Consider the following 20,054-nt stretch of genomic DNA (forward strand, 5'->3'; position numbering starts at 1 on the left):
GATTCCAAGATACAAAGTCAAAGAAGGCAGCCTCTTTCAGACATCATGACACAGATGCATGGCAGAGGGGAAGAGAACAGAATCAGGTTTTCCCACATCATTTTTGCTGAGCCCTTCCTCTTTCTGCGATGAAATCCAGACCCTCCAGATAACAAACATTTCCACGGCAAAGCTAATAGTTGGTGAGGATGGAACAGAGGAAAGGCTATCTCAAATTTTCTGGTTGCTGCAGGTACTGCTGCTACAGCTGTTTTTAGAGACCTGCAGTCCCACTGCAGGGTCCTGGCCCAAAGGCAGCAGCTTCAGTGTCACCATTTCACGTGGAGAAAGACTGAGTCACCAAGTATGATAGACATAAAGACTGTATGGAGACTTCATGTACTTTGCCATGGCACATAACACCCTTAAACAGTGCAGGCTGATCTAGTCTCACTTTCAAAGGAACCACAAATCCAATTACACCTGTGGACGGTATGTTAAAAATGTCAAGACACAATTAACCTCATATTCCACTGAGGAGTTACACGAGTCAGAGGTTTATGTTCAAGAATTCGTATATGTAAATCCAGAGCGAGCTTCACAAAGCCATTCTGCATTTCATGTGAGCACAGAATGCACCACGGATGTCACCGTAATTACTCTGATAATAACCAAATGCCACATTTAATCAGGTTCTCTTACTGTGTGACTAGACAGCCTCACCTCAGACAAGGTATAACACTGTTTTACCCCCAGAAAATGTAAACAGCAGTGCAAGCTAGCGCATTCCTACCTTTGTGGTATACTTGGGCACTTGAGCCTATGCAGGAAATCTTGAAAGTACTTTCAAAAGCTAAAGCACTGATAAAGGTCACTGCTGCTTGTTTTTTCTCCTAAATTAAAAACAACCAAAAAGCCTGAAGCAGACAGAGTACCCCACAGCCATCATTTACCAAACTGAGAGAGAGGGACCACATTCCCAGCGCGATTAAGTCAGCATGGCTTACAGCCTTCTGTGCTGTTACAGGGCAAATCCAAGACAGTGACTATGCTGATGTTCTCCTCATGTTAGCACGCAATGTTTTAAAATAAAACTGGGAAATGGAAAGCAGAACCTGCAAACACGTTAAGCCTCTGCACGGAGGAAAACTAAAGGCTTCTCAGTTTTTGTTTGGAAGTGGCAGCCTGGTCTGGTGGTTGGAGACCCTGCACATAGCAGAGGGGCTGAAACTAGATGATCATTGTGGTCCGTTTCAACCCAGGCCGTTCTATGATTCTTTAATGGCTCGGGGGCTTCCTTACACCCCCATCCCTCTCTGCATCACTCTCAGTCATTCATAATGGCTCCACAGACATTGGTCACAAACCCGCACTGAAGATGCTCCTCATTGCCCACCACACACCCTGGCACCACACACTGCTTCCAGCATCCAAACGCCATCCCCAAAACACACCCAACCACCACCATTTGGATGATTCGTTTTCCCTTCCAACTGAACCCATTTCTGCTTAAATCCCAAGCAACCGCCTGGATTAATCACCCCTGCACACCCAACGGGGAACAAATGGTTAATGTTTATTTCTAGAAAGGGTTATCTTGCTCACAGGAAGCCTTCCCTCAGCGTGAGCCACTTCCGCAGGCCGTGCCCTCACAAGTGGAGCAGTGAGGAGGGCTCCGAGGGGCACCTGGTCCCCCATCTGTCATCCCCCCGAGGTCACTTGCCAGCTGTCTGTTCTCTCAACGCCCGGCCCCTCCACCACCACCCAGGCATTCTCCCTCGCTCAGGTTTCCAGGTCTGAACTTCCAGATCCAGTAAATCAATCAGCCAATGCAGAAACTCCTCCAACAACTGCAAGTAAGCAGTTTGACACCCTTGAGCAACCTCGCCGCGTAACAAGGACACTGCAGTCCCAGCTGGAATCCAGCAAAGCGCTCGCTCTGCATGGCTGGTATGGATTTCACCCTGGGACTGCTGAACTGCAGCTACATTTAGTCTATGACTAAGTCAGGCTCCGCTCATACTTGACCCTGGGAAGAATGTCATTGAACGAAGGGACTTTTCTCTCAGCTATAATTTCAGATTTTCCCATTTAAAGGCTAAAAGCACCGACAAGCCATCGCATCCATAACTGCAAAGTCACCTGCTTCAACACACTGTGGAAATGTTTTGGCATGGCTCGATCTTTGGATTTTTCACTTCCCCTTGCCCTCGAAACCATGCTTTCCTCCTGCAGGCTGTGCTTAGGACAAAGGGCACCAGAAGAACAAGCATATCTTTAACTATTATCACTCCAAAGATGCTAACCATTGTTTTGAAGCCCGCTACCTGAGTCAGGGTTGTTTTCACAGACCTATTTTTCAGAGACAGAGTAAGTTCGGTCTAAAAGACATCACCTCACCATCCCTGTGACCAGGAGGACATTTCCCTGGGTTCAGCTCCTGGAATATAGCATCTCCAGTGCAGGCAAGAAGAGCGAACACAACTTTTATTCTGAAAGTCCTTTTTTTATATATACACATTCTTCTTCAAGGATCAAAACTCCCCGCTGTTCCTCACTTTCTGCCTTTTTCTCCAACTTCCTCACACCCCAGCACATACCATAAATCCCCCAGTGCACGGCCAGCAATCCATACTGATGAACCACATTTCTTTTTGAGCAGGAGACATGAAAGAGATTCCTAACAAGCCAGCCCCATGCAAATTATGCAGCTATGAAGCAAACTGGAACCCTCTGTGAACAGAGCACTCAGCCACTATCACCTCCAGGAAGAGGATGGACGTACCGCAACTTTTCCCCTCTGTTTTTGGTATCTTTTGGGGATGGACTTGAAGAATTAAAAAGCATCGCTTTCTTCCCGTCAGCATAAAGGACTGCAAATGACACAGAAAATGCATTTATCCCTGCTGCAGGATTTGCAGACATCGCCTCTGATGGGAAAAAAAATAATCTGAACAAAGCAAAAAACGTGTAGGATCTCAATCTTGAAAATGCTGTCTCCCCAGCTCAGCTGCTCTGTTTTCACTGTAATGCAGAATCCTCCACTCCAACAGAACACAACACATTTGCATTGTATGCCACTTCCAGTTTAAGATGACTCAGAAACAAAACAGTACAAGATGCACGAGAATTTCTAGAGGCTTTTCTAACCACCGATACTGATCAGATAAGTAAGCAGCCAAACCTAGCAATTATCTTGAATGAGTAACTACAAGCACAGAGCAAGCTAAAAAATAACCAAAGTTATTTTCTCTAGGCAGTATTTAAAAAACATATATGTCAAAAGCAAAAATTCTGTAGGTGGAATGACACCACTTCAAGAAGTTGAGACCGCTCAGGTCAAAACAAGGTGAAAAAGACAAAGGACAGCCTGCTTGGTATTGCAGCTGACAGTGCTCAAATGCATTAGACTCCTTGTGTCTTTGTGTTCTGGGTGCAGCTGATCAGGTCAGCATTCCAAATTGATGGTGAGGATCAAGCTTACAGCTCCCAGCCATGCTGACATTAGCTCTCAGGAAGGCCTGGAAGAGTGGGAGGGAGAAAAGAGAGGGCAGGAGGTAAGAGTGAGGGTTTATCCTGCGAAACGTGGCTGGGCCAAGAGTTACAAGCATCTGCTTTAAGCCACGTGCACCCTTTTGGCTGAGCTCTCAAACAACCACCTGCAAAGAGACTGCTGAGCCCAGCAGGTTGAGGGAGGTGATTCTGCCCCTCTGCTCTGCTCTCATGAAACCCCACCTGGAGTACTGCGTCCAATTCTTCAGCCTCCAACACAAGGACACGTGTTAGGGTGGGTCCAGAGGAGGGCCATGAAGATGATCAGAGGGGCTGGAGCATCTCTCCTACAAGGACAGGCTGAGAGAGCTGGGGCTTTTCAGCCTGGAGAAGGCTCCAAGACCTTCTAGTGGCCTTAAAGGGTACCTGAAGGGTACTATAGAAAAGCTGGGGAGGGACTTTTTATAAGGGCAGGTAGCAACAGAATGAGGGGAAATGGCTTTGAACTGGAAGAGGGTAGATGTAGACTAGATATTAGGAAGAAATTATTCACTGTGAGGGTAGTGATGCACTGGAACAGGCTGCCCAGTGAGGTTGTGGATGCCCCCTCCCTGGAGGCATTCAAGGCCAGGCTGGATGGGGCTGTGAGCAACCTGGGCTGGAGGGAGGCATCCCTGCCCATAGCAGGAGTTGGAACTGGATGATTTTAAAGGTCCCTTCCAACCCAAACCATTTTATGATTCAGTCTCATGAGTCTCAGTCTCAGAGCAGGAGTGATACCACTCCTCCAATCCCAATTACAGGTCCAGGGGCATGAAAGGCATTGGGAAGCCTGACTGCCAGTGAATACTGAGGCAAATAACATGTTTGGTACCTCAGCCTTCCCCATGTCTACTAAGTCAATTCTCAGTTCTCATTTATCAGAGGGGGTACGTTCTTCTTGGCTTGCTTCTTCTGATCAACTTCTGTCAGTGCAGTGTAGGAGCTATTATTTTTTGGCTTGAGAACAAAACATTATTCATTCTCTTTTTCTATTTTTAAGTTTAATGTTTCTACTGTGAAATCTAGGTGTAATTCTCTAGATTTTATTGTCTGTCTCTATTGTGCCCTCGTGGAATTTCTAGAGGAGAAAAAAACTGTGATGGTGGGAGATTTTCATTTTACTCTTCTAAAACAGACAGTGAGTTAAATGCCTACACATTGTCTGTTAAATTAATTTTTATACTCTGCTGCTAATTTCAGAAAGTTTAATACAACTTCTTGAACCAGCAGGAGTACAGACCTCAAAGCAGGAGAGCAGTGAGTTAGGCAGAACCCACCAGCTTTACCTGGGGAAGAGAAGCGCTAGCAGAGCTGTTGCACATGAGCAACATTCAATGTTACTGAAATCCTCCATGGATTATTTGTACAGCAATCTGACTCACCTTGCAAACTGTATCCTCACTAAACACAAAGAAGTTGTGCACACTGATTGAATTGATTCTGAAAACCTCTGGTGAAGAAACTGCATCTTCGGGTGCTCACAGAAGCGCTTTGCAATGGTGTGGATGGATGATCATTCATAAATAATGATATTTAATAAATTATCTGGTGATACCTTGCCGAGGAAAGAACTCACATTAACACTAGGTGGCAGAAGCCTCTGTCACATTAGAGACACCTGCAAACAGATTCACTCATAGACTTAACAGTACTCCTGGGCACACTTTCTGCACGTGAGCTATGAATTGCATCTTTTTTAGTTAGGTGAAATTCTGTAAGTGACAGGCAATTCTGTTAAGATTGCATGCAAGTAGAAGAAAAATTCACAGTTTAAGAGACAGAAATGGTCACAAGGACAACACCACAATAAAAACATACACAGTTAGTTACTGTGAAAAATAACTTGAAACCAAGTGGATTATGACAGCAATCCCACTGCCCACAGCTGAAAAACCTACAGCCTACAAAAACCATTCAAACTGCTCAAGACTCCGTGCCAAGGAGGTCTCCTAAAAGTGGCAGCTGTTCATTAATGGGGAAACATTTTCAGGAGATATTTGTGTAATTACATATGATTTTCCACAGTTTAGCTAGTTTATTTTTATGTATTTGCCCTTTGAAAAATGCTCATGCTTCATTTTCATCTGTTCCGGCCACTTTTTTATTATCTGCGCAAAGTTTCTTTCTCATCTACTCTAAATATGAAAACAAAACATTCAGTTTCTGGTTTAAAAGGCAAGTGAAAAATTATCAGCAACCACAACTCAAAGGCAGTAAAGTAAATGAAGAAGAATTTACTATGGGCTCTAGCAACCTGGATAGAAAAGAAAGCAAACATCAATGTGAGATGTGAGCAGGAAGCGCCGAACACAGAAAGAAAAAGTGAAAACCAGGCAAAGCCTAGGTGTTCAAAAACATAAAGATGTGGGGGAAATTACACTATTTCCTCTGACAGTAAGTAAGTAAGAGTCGAGAGCAAAGATTTCTTCCAAATCTCTGCGGCTCCACTGCTTTTACACTTGTCAGCCAGTAACTTCCCAGATTTACAGTGCTCAAGGAGTGGGTTCTGCAGGAGTAGCTGGTGCCAATGAAGAGAGAGCTTGGTAGCACTGCAGTGGGTTATTTTGCACCTCCAGACACGGAGGCTCTTGGTGTTTAAATATAGTGTATTTTATCATTCACACTTGTCAGCAGTGGAAATTGTCATCTAAGCAGTAAAAAGATGCTGTTGAAAAAACAGGAAGGATTGGTTAGAAAGTAAAAATTACTTTGGCTGCGACAACTCATCTGACTGCTCATTTGGAAGGTAAGAGATCAAGCCACCCATTGGAATTTGCTGCCTGAAAGTCAGGAAAACCAGTAGTAGGTAGGAAAGCCTACCTGCCAAGGCTACAGCCACTGCCAGCAGATTATTAATGCATCTGACTGCATTCTTTAATGTTTCTTAAGAAGCAACTATGTTAACTGAAAAGGTGTGATGTGTCACCATCCTTTCTATTCTCTCCTCTTCATCTTCTTTCCTATATTAAAACCTCAGCTACCAAAGAAAACAATCATGTTTCACCTCATCTTTTCCCAGCTTTTCTGAAGTTCAGTTCCTGCTTGATAGCAATATATACAGTCTAAGTACTATCTGTGACAAGCTGTTTGACAACCCTAAGTTGCACATCTATTTTCCTCCCAGTGCTTTGGAGTTAGTAGGGCTTAGATGGGAAATGGAGGCCAATTAAAATAAACACAGACAATATCAATGAATTCTTCAGAAACACACAAGACAAGCAAAATGAAACACTACTGGCTCTTGCCCACAATTAGGGTTCAGCACATCTCTCACATCGAACGCCCTGGCTGAGATCCAGAAAGACACTTAAGCACATGTCTTATTTTAAGCATGTGAGCAGTGCCATTGATTTTTCACTTATGCCAGTAAGAATATTCAATGCGCTTAAAGTTAAGCACATTGTTAAGTGCCTTCCTGGATCGAGGCCAGGCTATTTAGCCCTTGCAAGAGTTAGACTACAGAATATTCACCATTATTTTAACTTCTCAAGACTTTCTTTGAGATAAAGTTTTATGGCGTATGGAAATACTTCATTCATTGAGTATCACGCAAGCAAGGACTGTTTGAAGGCACCTTCAGGGAATGAGAACTCTCCTTTCCACATCTTTTGAAGTAGTAACTGGAAGCATAATCAAAACGTGCAGGCAGATACACTGAGGAAGGGAATTAGTTCTGAAAAGGAATTCAGTGCTCTATATTACCTGTCTTGGAAAACAAAATTTGCCCCATAGTTTGAAGCTGAAATTTTAGTTTTCAGTGAAAACTAACCAAGTAATCAGCTGATATCTTATTTCGATACCAATTCCTGTACAGCAACTTTGAAGAACATACTAATTGTTGGCTGAAATTAATTATCACAATAAGCTTGCATTCAATTCCATTTTTCCTTCTTCCTTTCACATCAAGTCAAATAAAAAAAAACTGAAGGAAAGACCTGTTAGTGCTTCATCAAGGTGATCTCACCACATCAGAGCACTTTGCAGAGATCAAAGGCACAACAAACACCACAGCTTTTTGCTACAAAGCAGCAAACACCATTTACTTTGCAACAAACAAGCCAACTGCATAAATACCTGCTTGCACGATAAAATCCAAGTTCACTTTTTGATTCTGGGAACATTCAAACCCGGTAGGGAAAGTATGAAACTGATTGTGGTATACGAACAAAAAGCCAATTTAAAGCTGTGCTATCTCTCTGAAACCTCAGGTTGACTCAGCTGTATCACTCACCACTCCTCCCCAGTGCAACTCCTCTGGTTTCTCACCAGCAAGGCCACACGTGATGGTGACTAACATCCACAGCACCACTTCAGAAACGTGGCGGTGAACTTCCATGGACAGTCACTGAGGCCTCTGCAAAAAGTAACTAAGAACGCAATGCTGAGAGACACTTTCAGGTGGATTCTGGTTTAGAAGGCTTTGATATGACTGAAATACTCTCTGCTCTATAAGGAGAGATATTTCACATACCTCAACGCTGAGGTTTGGAGAAGTGCTGTAATTATTTCACACAGAGGGCAGAGGAGGTGGACAGAAAGGCCATAGAGGAGCACTGAGGCTGCAAGGCACGCCAGCCTGTTCAGGGCAGGACCAGCCAGGGCAGTCAATTCCTAGAAGATCTCTAGAAGGAGGAAGGCTTCACCATCTCTTTCAGTAATCTGTTCCAGTGTTTGATCTCCTTCACAGTAAAAAAATTTCTTTCCCCTTCCTGTCCCTCTTGCACTGGGGAAACAGACTGGACTGGTTTAATTAGTTCCCATTTTGTATTTGATGTAGGTTAAATAAGAGTGCTATGTTAATGGGGATATGAACTAACTCTACTTCTAAACAGGTATCTGCTGGCTTTTATCACTTCTGAAGAAGGAAAAACAGACTCCCTTCACTTTCACTTGAGATAACAGCAACAAGAAAGCTGCATTCGAGATCTAGGATTATAGCCAGTTTATTACTGGAAGTAAATATTGGACGTGTGTAGTGTTAGTTTTTGCTGCCACAACTAGAAAAATTATTCTTGAATTTATACCTTAGATGGAACGCTGCTTAGCTAAAGTGAAAGCATATTCAAAGAAGTGTGAAAAAACAAACTTACCATGACTTCAAATCTACATTACTTATACTGAGGAGTTTGTTTTCATAGAAGTACATTTAGTGGCAGTATAAAGTTTCTCAAGAAATGTTTTTAGAGATAATGAATGCCTGATGTCCAAAAGAGTGCCACATGAAGTTTCATCACCAACTTGTGTAAACTAACCTCAAATTTAACCAAATGCAACTGTGATCAATACTGTGTCAATCTGAAAATATCTGTGTTTTTGTTTTTAAGGCAGCAAAACCAGCTGCAAGAACGAGGAAACGCTGGAATCCTCAAACTGAATGGAGTTCCACTGAAAGGACTGGAACAGTTACAGCGACAGGGAAAAGCCAGAAGAATGGAATGTTTTGATAGCGCTGCCACATTTAGCAAGAAGAGAGTCAAGTGCAAGAGAAAGAAGGAGCTAATCAGAGCAGTTTGTTATTTGTGTGTGTTATTTTCTCCTTTTAAAGATGGCAACCTCTACTTCTAGAGAGCCTGCAGCACGGAATGTTCCTCCACACAGCTTTTAATCGCTGCGCGGTGTCGGGTACCATGGGCTTGTATTGAACGTTCCTGGGCATGTTTGTAAAGCAAAAACTAGCCAACATAAATAACCAAACAAAATAACCTCAAAGTGTAATAATAATAATCAGATCTGCCGTCAATCTCTGAAAGACACTCATCACCCTGCAGCTCTAGTAACGCAACCGCTTTCGGTCCCGATGACTTAAAGGACTCCTGCAGCAGCGGACAGAAAGCTCGCAGAGCACACAGTCACACATCTCCCTAGCCTGTGAAAACCTGAATTCCTACAACAATTTTACCTTTGTTCTGCGGCAGCATGCAGCCACCTGTAGTACTTAGAGGAGAGACGGAATGCAGTCTGGTCACCCAATCTGACAACACGAGCTATGATATATCAGAGAGGCACAGACCCTTCTTAGAGTTCTGCAGATATCCTGCTGGATGTGCTGCGTGTTTGTGCATAAATGTAAGCGTGCATAAACATGCATGAGTAAATGCTGCCTATCACCAGTATCTGTCGTGCATCACAATAGCAGAAGGAGGATAGAGAACAAAAAGCCATTTGGATGAATCCCTTTTTGTTGTCATCATCATTTCTTGGCAGTATCACTTATCACGAGTTGCAGTGGAAAAACTTGCCTCTGGTTTCCTCTCCAAAAAATGAATTGTGGGAAGAAAAGGTGTCAGTGTGGGGAGAAAAGAGTGATATTCCTCGAACAATAACCCCTACCATGGCAGCCTTGCTAACTCCTCCTCCATTGTCAGAAAATTTCTGCAAAAGAATCCCATGCTGCTGGAACAGAAAAATTGCAAAGCTTCAGGTATGACACAGACTGGTAGTGCAGGGATTAAAGAGCAAAATAAGAAGACCTTTGACATCCAAATACTAAAATCTTATAACGTGACAAATCCGTAGACACTGAAGAGGTTTAAATCATAACAATATGAAGTTAAAGACAAGGACAACAACTAAAACCCAACAGAATACAAAATCTAGGACTTCACTGCCTCACAGAACATCCTGTAATTTTGTCTTCACATCTCAGGCAGAAAATCACAGGGCCACAGCAAGGCAGTGGATATACGAGGACTGAGAACCCCGAAACAAAGATGAAGTTGAGGTGGTTGATTTTATTATTTTATCCCCAAATCCTTAAATAATAGTAATTTTTTAAAAAGCACATTAAAAGCACTACTGGTAAAGGACTATGCCAGTGTTGTACTTTAGGCACGTTTCTCTTTCCACCTCTGAAAGGGTGTCTGGTATTTGATGTAATTGGGAGGAAGAATTTTCTCCCCTGGCTAAGTCAATTACCTCTGCTGTATTTGTACAGTCTGTCAGAGCTGAATCTGCTATCTTTTTGGGTCTGACACAAACTTCTACACCTACTTGACAGATCAAACGGGTTTTAAAGAAATTACTGTGCTTTGAAGGGGAGTTCCTGCCTACATTAATTCAAAAAGCTGCAAGACAAGAGGTGAGCGATTACTAAATTAGTCAGATACATTCACCTAAAATACTGAAATGCAGTACATCTTTGTACTTGAGCTCATTTTAACTTATTAATGCAATTTGCCATTTCATTATGAAGATCCTTTAGCCTTCGAGCATTATCATAAACGTATGTGAAGTCTAATAAAGTAATTTGAAGTAATTTCCCCACTTTGTGCTCTTGGAGTGCTTAATTTCTCATATCATTGAGATACAGAACCTCATTACTGAGGAGAAAATAAAGAAACTGTCTGGCTTACAGCTTTAACACAGTCACAAACAGGCGTACTTATATATGCAAATATGCACACTGGATGTTACAACCAAGTTTGTTTGTTTTTAAGACTACACAAAAATATTAGTGCCTTATGCAACATCATACAACACAATGTCATTAAATTACAGATCATGCCAAACTTTGGGACTATTAGACCAGCTGACAGATCACATCACGTTCTGTTGTCACCGCAATTCTTCTTGCTCAGACTTAGTTTCCATTAGCCCCAATTGAATGTCTGTGTTTGTCACATATCAATGGATAGACCGCCTAATTAATCCACCTCTGTGGATCCCCACGTCTCAGCTCTGAAGCCACAGAGCAGAAGGAAAATGGTCACTTAGATTTATTCTGCAGTAAGAAGTGGTATTCTGTCCACCAAAACCACTCCGGCACTTTGATGAGAAAAAGGGTTGAATACAATCACTTTACTAGCAGAAGGAAGGTAGTCATTTCCAGCAGGTTGGTCAAGCCAGCATAGTCCATCACATCTGACAGCTTGCTAACATGATTTAAGGAAAGAGAGGCACAGGACCATGCTGGTTTCTCCCATCAGCAGGACAAGCTAAGGAGGTTTTCAAAGGCTTAAGTAACAGTTTGGCGCACAAATCCACTATAGGCTAATGTGAAGTTGGCTCTCAATTCCATTAGTGATGAAGAATTTCTCATACTACATCACTTCTGCTAGCTGGAGCCATGGAGAAGGAAAACACAGCAAAAGCAGAGCTGGCTCTTCCAGACCACCTCTGGTATTCCAACACACTCTGGCCATGCCTGTGCTCCAAGCTGCTCTGGAAGCTGTCTCAAACACAGCCCCCACACTTTACCACGACTGCAGCTCTAGACAATTTCTCTGTAACTCTTCAGAGGGATTAAATCTGTTTCTATGCAAATTCCTCACTTAAAAAAATAACAATAACCGCTCTATGGTGCTTTCCTCAAGGAAAAAAAAAAAAAGATATACTAAGATTTCAATAGAAATGCTGTGAGTCATCTTCCTGACAACGTAATCTTTTCACATTGGAGTTATTGTCCTTTAACTCCACCAGAGTAAAAAGCTCCGGCTCCATTTAACGCACCGCTCCTGAATGTGTTCCACACTGACCTACGTGTTTGTTTAGCCAACACAGCTCTCCAATTTCTTGCCCCCAAGATCTAAGGCACCCCTCAGTGACTCACCTCAACAAAAAGGAAAGATCAAGCTCACCTTTAGGTTTCTAACAAAAACACGTCGGCTTTTCTTTAAAGTACCACATTCAAAATTATTTCGTAGGTGCTACACCAAAATAGATTTAAGCACAGCTTACACCAATAGATCACAAAAAATAAGTGTGAATGGGGATTCATCCTCTGATGAGGTATTTTCCCTGCAGGGATCTTGTTTTATCTCAGTGATACTCAACAGCTTTCATCTACTATTTGAAAGAAAATACAAAATTCATTGCTTGTAAAATGTGCAGCTGTCACAAAATCTGAGGGTGCTGAGAAAATAGATGAATTTTTCAGACTAGTCCATAGCACTTCCTAACACTGGCTTCTTCCAACCAAAGACACGTTAATAGCAAAGGTCATGCAGCTAGGAGTAACACAGGGCACACAAGACACAGCTGCACGTAAACGAATTAATACTGGAAACAACAGAGATAACAGTGGCCAACTTACAAAACCTGAGCTCCAGTTATCCTAGGAGGTGGGTACATATACATAGTGCCAAGCATTGGAATGTAAAGAGAGAGATTTACGTAAGGTCTGCAGCCAAAATCCGAAAGTATTTGGTGCTCAGTTACCTTTGAAGATGTTGGCCTACCAGATTTAACAAAAGCTACACAGGAATCTGTGACAGGAACGGATCTGATCCCTCTCCCAGCATGGCCATCAACCTCTGCCTTTGCTGCTCCACAAGCACTTCCCAAACAGCACGCTCAGCCCATGCACCAACACATCCCTTTATACTAACACCACGTCTCCAACACCTTTCATACTCTGGTCTCTTTACCCTTAGCTAGTATGTTTTTCAAATCAAGCCAAAGCCTCAAGTTCATTAAAACCAGCAAGACAGACTCCTCATTCAATTAGCTGCCCCAGAAAATGTAACCTTTGTCTATTCAGTGCTCAAACTGTTCTTCTGTATGAAGTTCTACAGTAAGCGTTAGCTTCTCTCTTCTGGGGCAAGACACCTATCTTAATCTGTGGCTGCTAAAACACTTAATGCACTGACATGCCTACAGAAACACCTAATAATGCAACAGCAGTAATGGCAATATTATTTTGGATATGTAAAATGATATACACGCATACATACATGCACCTACACACATTTCTATACATAAAGTAATACCAGCAGGAATTACAGCTTTTCTCTGTGCACAGAGCACGCTTCCAAGGCAGTTATTCTTGATGCCCTGAGGTCAACTCTCTTCTTGTGGGAAATCAACAGTGTCACTGCTGTTTTGTCAGCACTTTGCCAGGAAGTGGAGGCATTTGGGGAGCTCTCCTTGTCCCTCTGCTCCCCCTACCACGTGGTAGCTGCTCCACTGGTAGCATCCAAACCTTTGGCCAGAGGAAAAGCAAAACTTCTCGTTAACAACTCATTAATAGAAAAGGCAATCAGTGAATTTAGATGCGCACTGTAAGAAAGTAGAAACGAAATAAGGTGATGGGAATTCAGGAGTACATGTTTATTTAGATTTTCCTGTCACTCCAAATTACTATTTTTCCTATTACTCCAAAAAGTTTCCTAAATTTAGCATGTCTTCTGAACCATTTTTGTTTAGCGTGTTAGGTTTGGGGTTGGTTTTTTTTTTTTTTGCTTTGTTCTGCTGTGGTTTTTTTAAACATCAAAAGTATTTCAGAACCTCTCCTTTATTTGTATTTCTTGCTTTACATATTGTTTTTGCTTTCTTAAGGAAATTGGCAGCAAAAAAAGCTCTTCTAAAACCAAGTCACAAACATTTAGCAGTGTTGCCATTTCAAACACCAGACTCAGCTGAAACTGCTGTGTGGCAAGGCTGTGCTGTTTCAGCTGCTGGAGCCCTCAGAAAGGGCAAAAAATGCTGAATGAAAACAAAATATAAGTCATGAATCAACAAAATTCTGGGGTTTGTTGCAACTAACCATCCTTCAAAGCCAAGTGCAAATACAGTATGCACTACTCTTTGAAAATACCAGTAGCCTGTGTTACCACCTCCACTCAGTCATTCCAGCTTATGTGGTTTCCTCTAGTGTAATTAGCACTCCCTGTGCCTAACGCTGATATTCTAGAGCAAGTTTTGCAATTTTGCAGATAATGAGCCAAAACACCAGTGGGAAAGTCAAAGGACAGCCCATAAGAAGCCTAGGCATACAACTACCCTAGATTTTAGTGAAGATTCAACCTTGGTAACCTTCTCAAGCTTACAAAGAGCAACACAGTGGTGGAATCAGCTCTCCTGAGGCTTGGTGCAGAGCCTCTGGTGTCACTGCCACTCCTAAGCAGGGCTGCTGGGCACATTCCGACATCTGAAACAAACTGCAGTGCTCCATCACCATTTCCACTGACACAAGAGGTGCACAACTGCGTGAGGAAAGCATGAAACAGTACCTACATCTCCGCAAACTGAGCTTCACTCACAAATTACTTTTCTAAGGGGATAAAAATAATATCAAAAGATACTGATTTTCTTAAGAGGGGCAGATTCTGATCTAAAAGTCTCAGCCTCCAAAACCTGCTACCACAATACAGCTGATCTCAGCAGGTAGCTCCAGTCAATTTTTCAACAGTTCTGCCTTGAAATGTGGGACGGTCAACAGCAGCAACAGCTCCCAGGAAAACCCCACTCCTAGTAACCTGGCCAAACTCTTATCCCAATAAACAGACATGTTGTAAAGGAGTCATTTTGATGACTGCTTTACTCAAAAGTTGAAAGATCAAGGCGGCTCCTACAGGACTCCTCCAGGCAGAGTACCCTCTCATTCAGTAGAGCTGAAAGCAAACTCTTGTATTTCATTTGCACCTTCTCCACAACACTTAGTGAGTTTGCATCTCTTCTGTTAGGGGAAAAAAAAAAAGAAGGCAGAATGCACCCAGAACATGGAATAAGAACAAATAACAGCACAGTTTTCTTTCCTTGTTTCAGATTGTTCACAGACTCGGTATCTGTAGGGCTTTCCATTCCAAAATTAACTGTGCACTGGAGGGCCTGGAACAGCACAGCCTTTCCGCTTCCAAGTTTTGAGATGGCCTCAGAGTGCAGCTCTGCTCTCTCATTTTTGGAATAATTTTTGACAATTAACAGAATCGATGACCACAGAGCAGTGAAGTCTGCCCAATCGATCAAGGCCTAAATGTGAAAAGAGGAGGAGGAGAGAGGGAAGCTTCTAATGACAGGAAGGGGAGAAGAAGCGTAGATTTATTTTGGCTTTATTCATGAGCATTTCCTCATGACTTCTGGAAGACTATCAGGAAATAAAGATAGCAGCCAGCAGTCACCTCTGAATCTTTTTTTAAGGGAGAACTAAAATGCAGTGGTAGCAAAAAGGGGAAATGCAAATACTTTATTCAAGACAGATGCTACCCCAGTGTGCAAAGCTGGCGTAAAACCAACGTAGAGAGGCTCTCTGGGAAATTCTCAGTAAATACTAAAAACATGAATATGCTAAAACCCACATTTTTTTCCAAAGCTGATAGAAAAATTCTAAGGTAGACTGACGCTCCTAATAATAAAGAGATAAGATTCCCAAGAGTGGATAAACTATCTCTTATCTTGAATCCCAATCAATGTCAATAGACAGCAGAAAAAAGTCACTTCCAGAGCCAGGACCACAGCACCTCTTCTGCCCTTCCAGAAAGGCTCACCTGTCATGTTGAAATGAGAAAGCAGAGGTGCCTGGAGTCATGCCTAAGGGGCTAAAGCTACCAATACCCAAGACATAGGACTGTCTCTTTACACCATTTCTCACCACATGGCTTACATGGCAGGGCTTTTGAGTCCATCTGGCCTAAATCCTGCTCCAGCAGCACCACTCAGAGCAGGGTACACAGATCCATGTGTGGGCAGCTTCAGAATCAGATCCCCACGAAGGACTCCTCCTGACTCCTCAGCACAGGTACTTGCCTTGCTATCAGCCAACATCTCTCCCTACTATGAGCATTTCCCAGTCCCCTACTCAGAAGGGACACCCTGCTCCTCTGGAGAAGTCCAGAGAGGCTTTGGATGCCCTGTCCCTGGAGGTGATCAAGGCCAGGTTGGATGGGGCCCTGAGCAGCCTGGTCTAGTAATTAGATCTAGAGGTTGGCAGCCTTGCTTGTAGCAGGAGGGTTGGAGCTTCATGATCCTTGAGGTCCTTTCCAACTGGGGCCATTCTATGATTTTATGAATGGAAAGTTACTGCCCCTTCTTCCTAGCACATCCTTAGCACATCTCTCTGCAACACAGCTGCAGAGCTACCTTGCCAGTAGCTGCACTTGGGAGGCTGAAGAGGTATCAGCAGGCAAAGAGCAAGGGATTAGCCATCTATCCCTGCCTATCTGACACCATAATGTGCTGCCAATAGCCACAGCCATGCTGTGATTTAAGACTGAAGCTATTCAGGACTGTCACCAACAGCAGCCTGACCTGGCTGCCCTTTAGGTAGCTGACAAATCCCAGTTAGCTGTCCTATGCCTCTCAAATAGCTGCATATTGTCAGCAACTAACTGCAAGGGTAGAGAGAAGGGAAGACAGACTACTTGAAAGCCAACAGAAGGCAGTCCTTGTGCTGTGTGCTACGCACAAGACTAAGAGCCAGACAACCACCACCACCTGGTACCTGGAAGGCATTTAAAGCATAGGGAACGTGCTCACCTGGCTTAGAGGAAACACTGCTGTTCCATCAGGACTCTGAATTCCCAGTAAAAAAGCTGCACTGACAAATCTGTACAGATGGGTCACTACAAAGAATGTCTAAAATGGACTTTTTTGTAACAGAAATATTCAAGATACAGAACAACACAATCCCTTCCAATGCAAAAGTAACCAAGCATGTAGCATGCACATTATGTCAGCTTCAATAATAAATCTAACCTGCTGATATTTTCAACACCATACTTGGTTCTCACACAGTTTTGAATTACTCCAATGCTATTTCTAAACAAATTCTTTCAGTAAAGAGAATATCAATATATCAAAACTATTTAAAACAAGCGAGGTTCCTCTTCTGTAAAGCAATCATTCAAAGTACTGAAAAAGTTTCCAAGGCACCCTCCATGTCCAAATGACAAATATCAGCTGGATTTAAAACAAACAAACTGAAAAACCCAAATGAGCAGAGTTTTACTCGAGGAAAAACATTAAATATTTTCAAGAAGAGGAACTGAAAAACTCATTCTTAAAGAAAAAACAAGTACGCACACCTGCTGTTCTATCAATCTGAGCAGGAAACAATTTCACTGCTGCATCATAAGTAGAAGAAAAGTGCTTATTAAAACATTAATCACAGTCCATTATATTCTGACTCCATGCCAGAAGTTCCCATTACATCACTGAAATATCTATTAACCAAAACCTGATTCTGACAAGTTACAGAAGTGTAGTGTTTAGGATTTAGTAATGTAAAAGTCAGTTTTAAAAGAACAGTTACACAATTGATTTTGCAGTGGCAAGCACGTATAATTAATTGTTTTTTGTGACATTTATTACTGCAATGGAGTTGATTTAACTGGTGTTTCTACTGTAAAATTATTCAAAAATTATTTCAAACTTCATCTACTTTTATTAAACACATTTATTGTGAAAGTATTAAATACCTGGGACTGGCTAAACAATTTTAAAATGTGCTGGATACACGGGTACATGTAAAACTGTATTGTCCCGTGTAAATATGGGCCTTGTTTAGAACTGCGTCTCACAGGAAATTATGCCAAATGAAAACCATCTCCCCTTCTCCTCTCTCACTGGAAAGGATTTATGTTTTTACATTTAATACCAGTTAGGTTAAGAAATGAAAATACGGTGGTGTTACCTTCATGCCTGAGCAATAGTTCATCTGTGAAGGATGATTATGTTCAAACCGCTGTTTCATTATTAGAAACATGGCCTAACTTGAACGCCTCAGTTTTGAAGGATGAGAAGTGAACAACTCAGCTCCTTCTGGAAGCCTGACACTGCACGGTTTGTTTACCTAGAACAGATCTCAACTTACTATGACCAACGCTTCAAAAAACAAGATGATGAAAATCAGCTCCTAAATGTGTATATATAAACTCCAGCCAACCAACTTAATTGCAGGTACTTTCCTCAACCCACTGTAAGCAGCCCCACACACACACAAAGCCGCAGAGCACGGCCCTAACCCTAGAGAGAAGAAGAAAAGGCTCGCTTTCAAAAATGCTGAGTTAACAAGCACTTCTGTAGCTGTATGTTAAGTACCACCAGTCCTCAGAAGATTGCTGTGTGCTCAGGGCTCAAGGCAAACCCTCCCTGGCCATGTTATGGATTCTACTGGTCAAGGCAAATCACTGCAAGCACTCCATGAGCCAACTTCAGCACCGCCAGTGAGATTTCTGGGTAACACAGCACACGAGTGGGTGCGAGGTGACCGAGTAACGTTTCATTCATGGAACACAGAGGCTGATCAGATCCTGTGATTTGGAATAAAAGCAGTAGATGTTTATAAGTAACTCATATTTTGAGTTCCCACTGGTTATACCCCATGCTGCAAACACTGGCATTTAAGGGGTTCTGAATTCAAAGCACCTCATGTTCTAAGTGTCTACAATGAATCAAGGGTCAAAGCTAAGAACAGCTGTGAATTTTTTGGTTGGCTGCTGGTTTTTGAAAGCTTTGGGTTCCTCTTCTGCCCCTTGCCCCAACATACAAGTCTCCAGACACAAAATACATCTGAGCTAATGATCTTTTACCTGTCCTTGGACAGCTTCCAATTCCAAAAATCCAAAGAGCTTCAGTTTTCCTCTCCTCTCTTTTTAAGAAGTGCCATACGAACCACGACTCACGCAGCCTGACTTCCAACAGTTTGCTCCCATGGCAGCTTGCAAGCTCTGACTGAAGCTGTTCATCAGCAAGCAGGACGTATATGGGGTGCCTCATTACCACACAACTTCCTACATGTCCAGTACGTTCTAAACTCACCATGCAGCCTTTTTGTCATCAGATGGACTTTTAGGGTCGCCCCCAGGATCCAACACTTCTTCATGCAGCAGCCTGGGGCCTTGAAATTTCTGCTGCTGCGCTGACTGAAATCATTGAACAGATGCAAAAACTGCTGCAATGGAGATACAAACTAAGACTCTCCAGTTTGTAAGACCTGCATTTAATTTTTCTTCAAAAGAAACCAGAAAAAAATGAAGAATATCGGGTGTGAAATCAGATATATGCACAGAATCAACTTAATGAGTGAGATTACTGACTTTGGCTAGTGGTGTACTCCTCTGGGAAGAGACTCCTCAATCCAACTTCTTTGCACCCTTCAGATAAACTTTAAACTTTGTTGACACCTCTTGTCAAGAATAATGCTGGAACAAAGCTATCTGTAGTGAGGGTAAAGAAGAATCATGAGCAACAGCTTGAAACGCTGCTTGAATCTTAAAGCATCTCCCTTGTGTTTCTCTCTGCCATTTCAGGAAACTTGTAATTAATCATTTTTTTTAGCCATTTGACACTTGAACAAATATTTTTGTTTGGAGTACTGTGTTACAACTATCTTCGTTAGCATCAGAGTCAAGAAAATACATTATTTCTGGCATTATTTTCCTCTTTTGGGGGTCTGTTTTTCTGCCTCTCTTACTCTTAGTAATTTTCATCATATACTACCCATCCTTGTTGAAACAGCAGCATTGAAGGGTCTAGGAAGACTCACTCTCTGCTTTTCAGACATCCTTCTTGCATTTTTACTACTCAGTGGATTTTTATAAATATCTTAGAGGGCAAATTCAAAACAGGATGCTCCTCACCTTTGTGCTTCAACTGCATCTGAGACTAAATAATTAATTTAGAAGATTAGTCTATTCAAACAGGCCACTCAGAAAGCCATAGCATGTTTGCTGAGGATCCCCCAGAACAACTCCTTGCCGTGACATCCCTCTGTCAGAGTGCAAAGCAAGAGTGATTCTCAGATGCTGATCAAGCAGGGTGGTTCTCCCTCATTCTTCAGCATGCTATCGAGCCTTGCCCTCCCATACTCTCCATCCATCATCCAA

The 20,054-nt window shown here is 42.4% G+C and overlaps 1 protein-coding gene across 6 annotated transcripts in view; it reads right to left on the bottom strand.

The window, feature by feature from the left end:
- The window catches only part of MNAT1 (MNAT1 component of CDK activating kinase), a 115,381-nt gene that overhangs the window by 8,307 nt on the left and 87,020 nt on the right, over window positions 1-20,054 (bottom strand). The window contains exon 8 of one of the 6 annotated variants that reach the window (XM_052696269.1): window positions 6,108-6,178. The exons of 4 other annotated variants lie outside the window; for them this stretch is intronic. In XM_052696269.1, coding sequence (XP_052552229.1) covers window positions 6,157-6,178 — 22 coding nt within the window. In that variant the 3' untranslated portion in view covers window positions 6,108-6,156. Of the gene's footprint in view, window positions 1-6,107; window positions 6,179-14,754; window positions 14,909-20,054 lie in introns of those variants that run through there. One more of the 6 variants, XM_052696265.1, reaches the window with a different exon arrangement.

Source organism: Tympanuchus pallidicinctus, unplaced genomic scaffold, assembly GCF_026119805.1.
Source record: "Tympanuchus pallidicinctus isolate F22 unplaced genomic scaffold, pur_lepc_1.0 scaffold3, whole genome shotgun sequence".
NCBI lineage: Eukaryota > Metazoa > Chordata > Aves > Galliformes > Phasianidae > Tympanuchus > Tympanuchus pallidicinctus.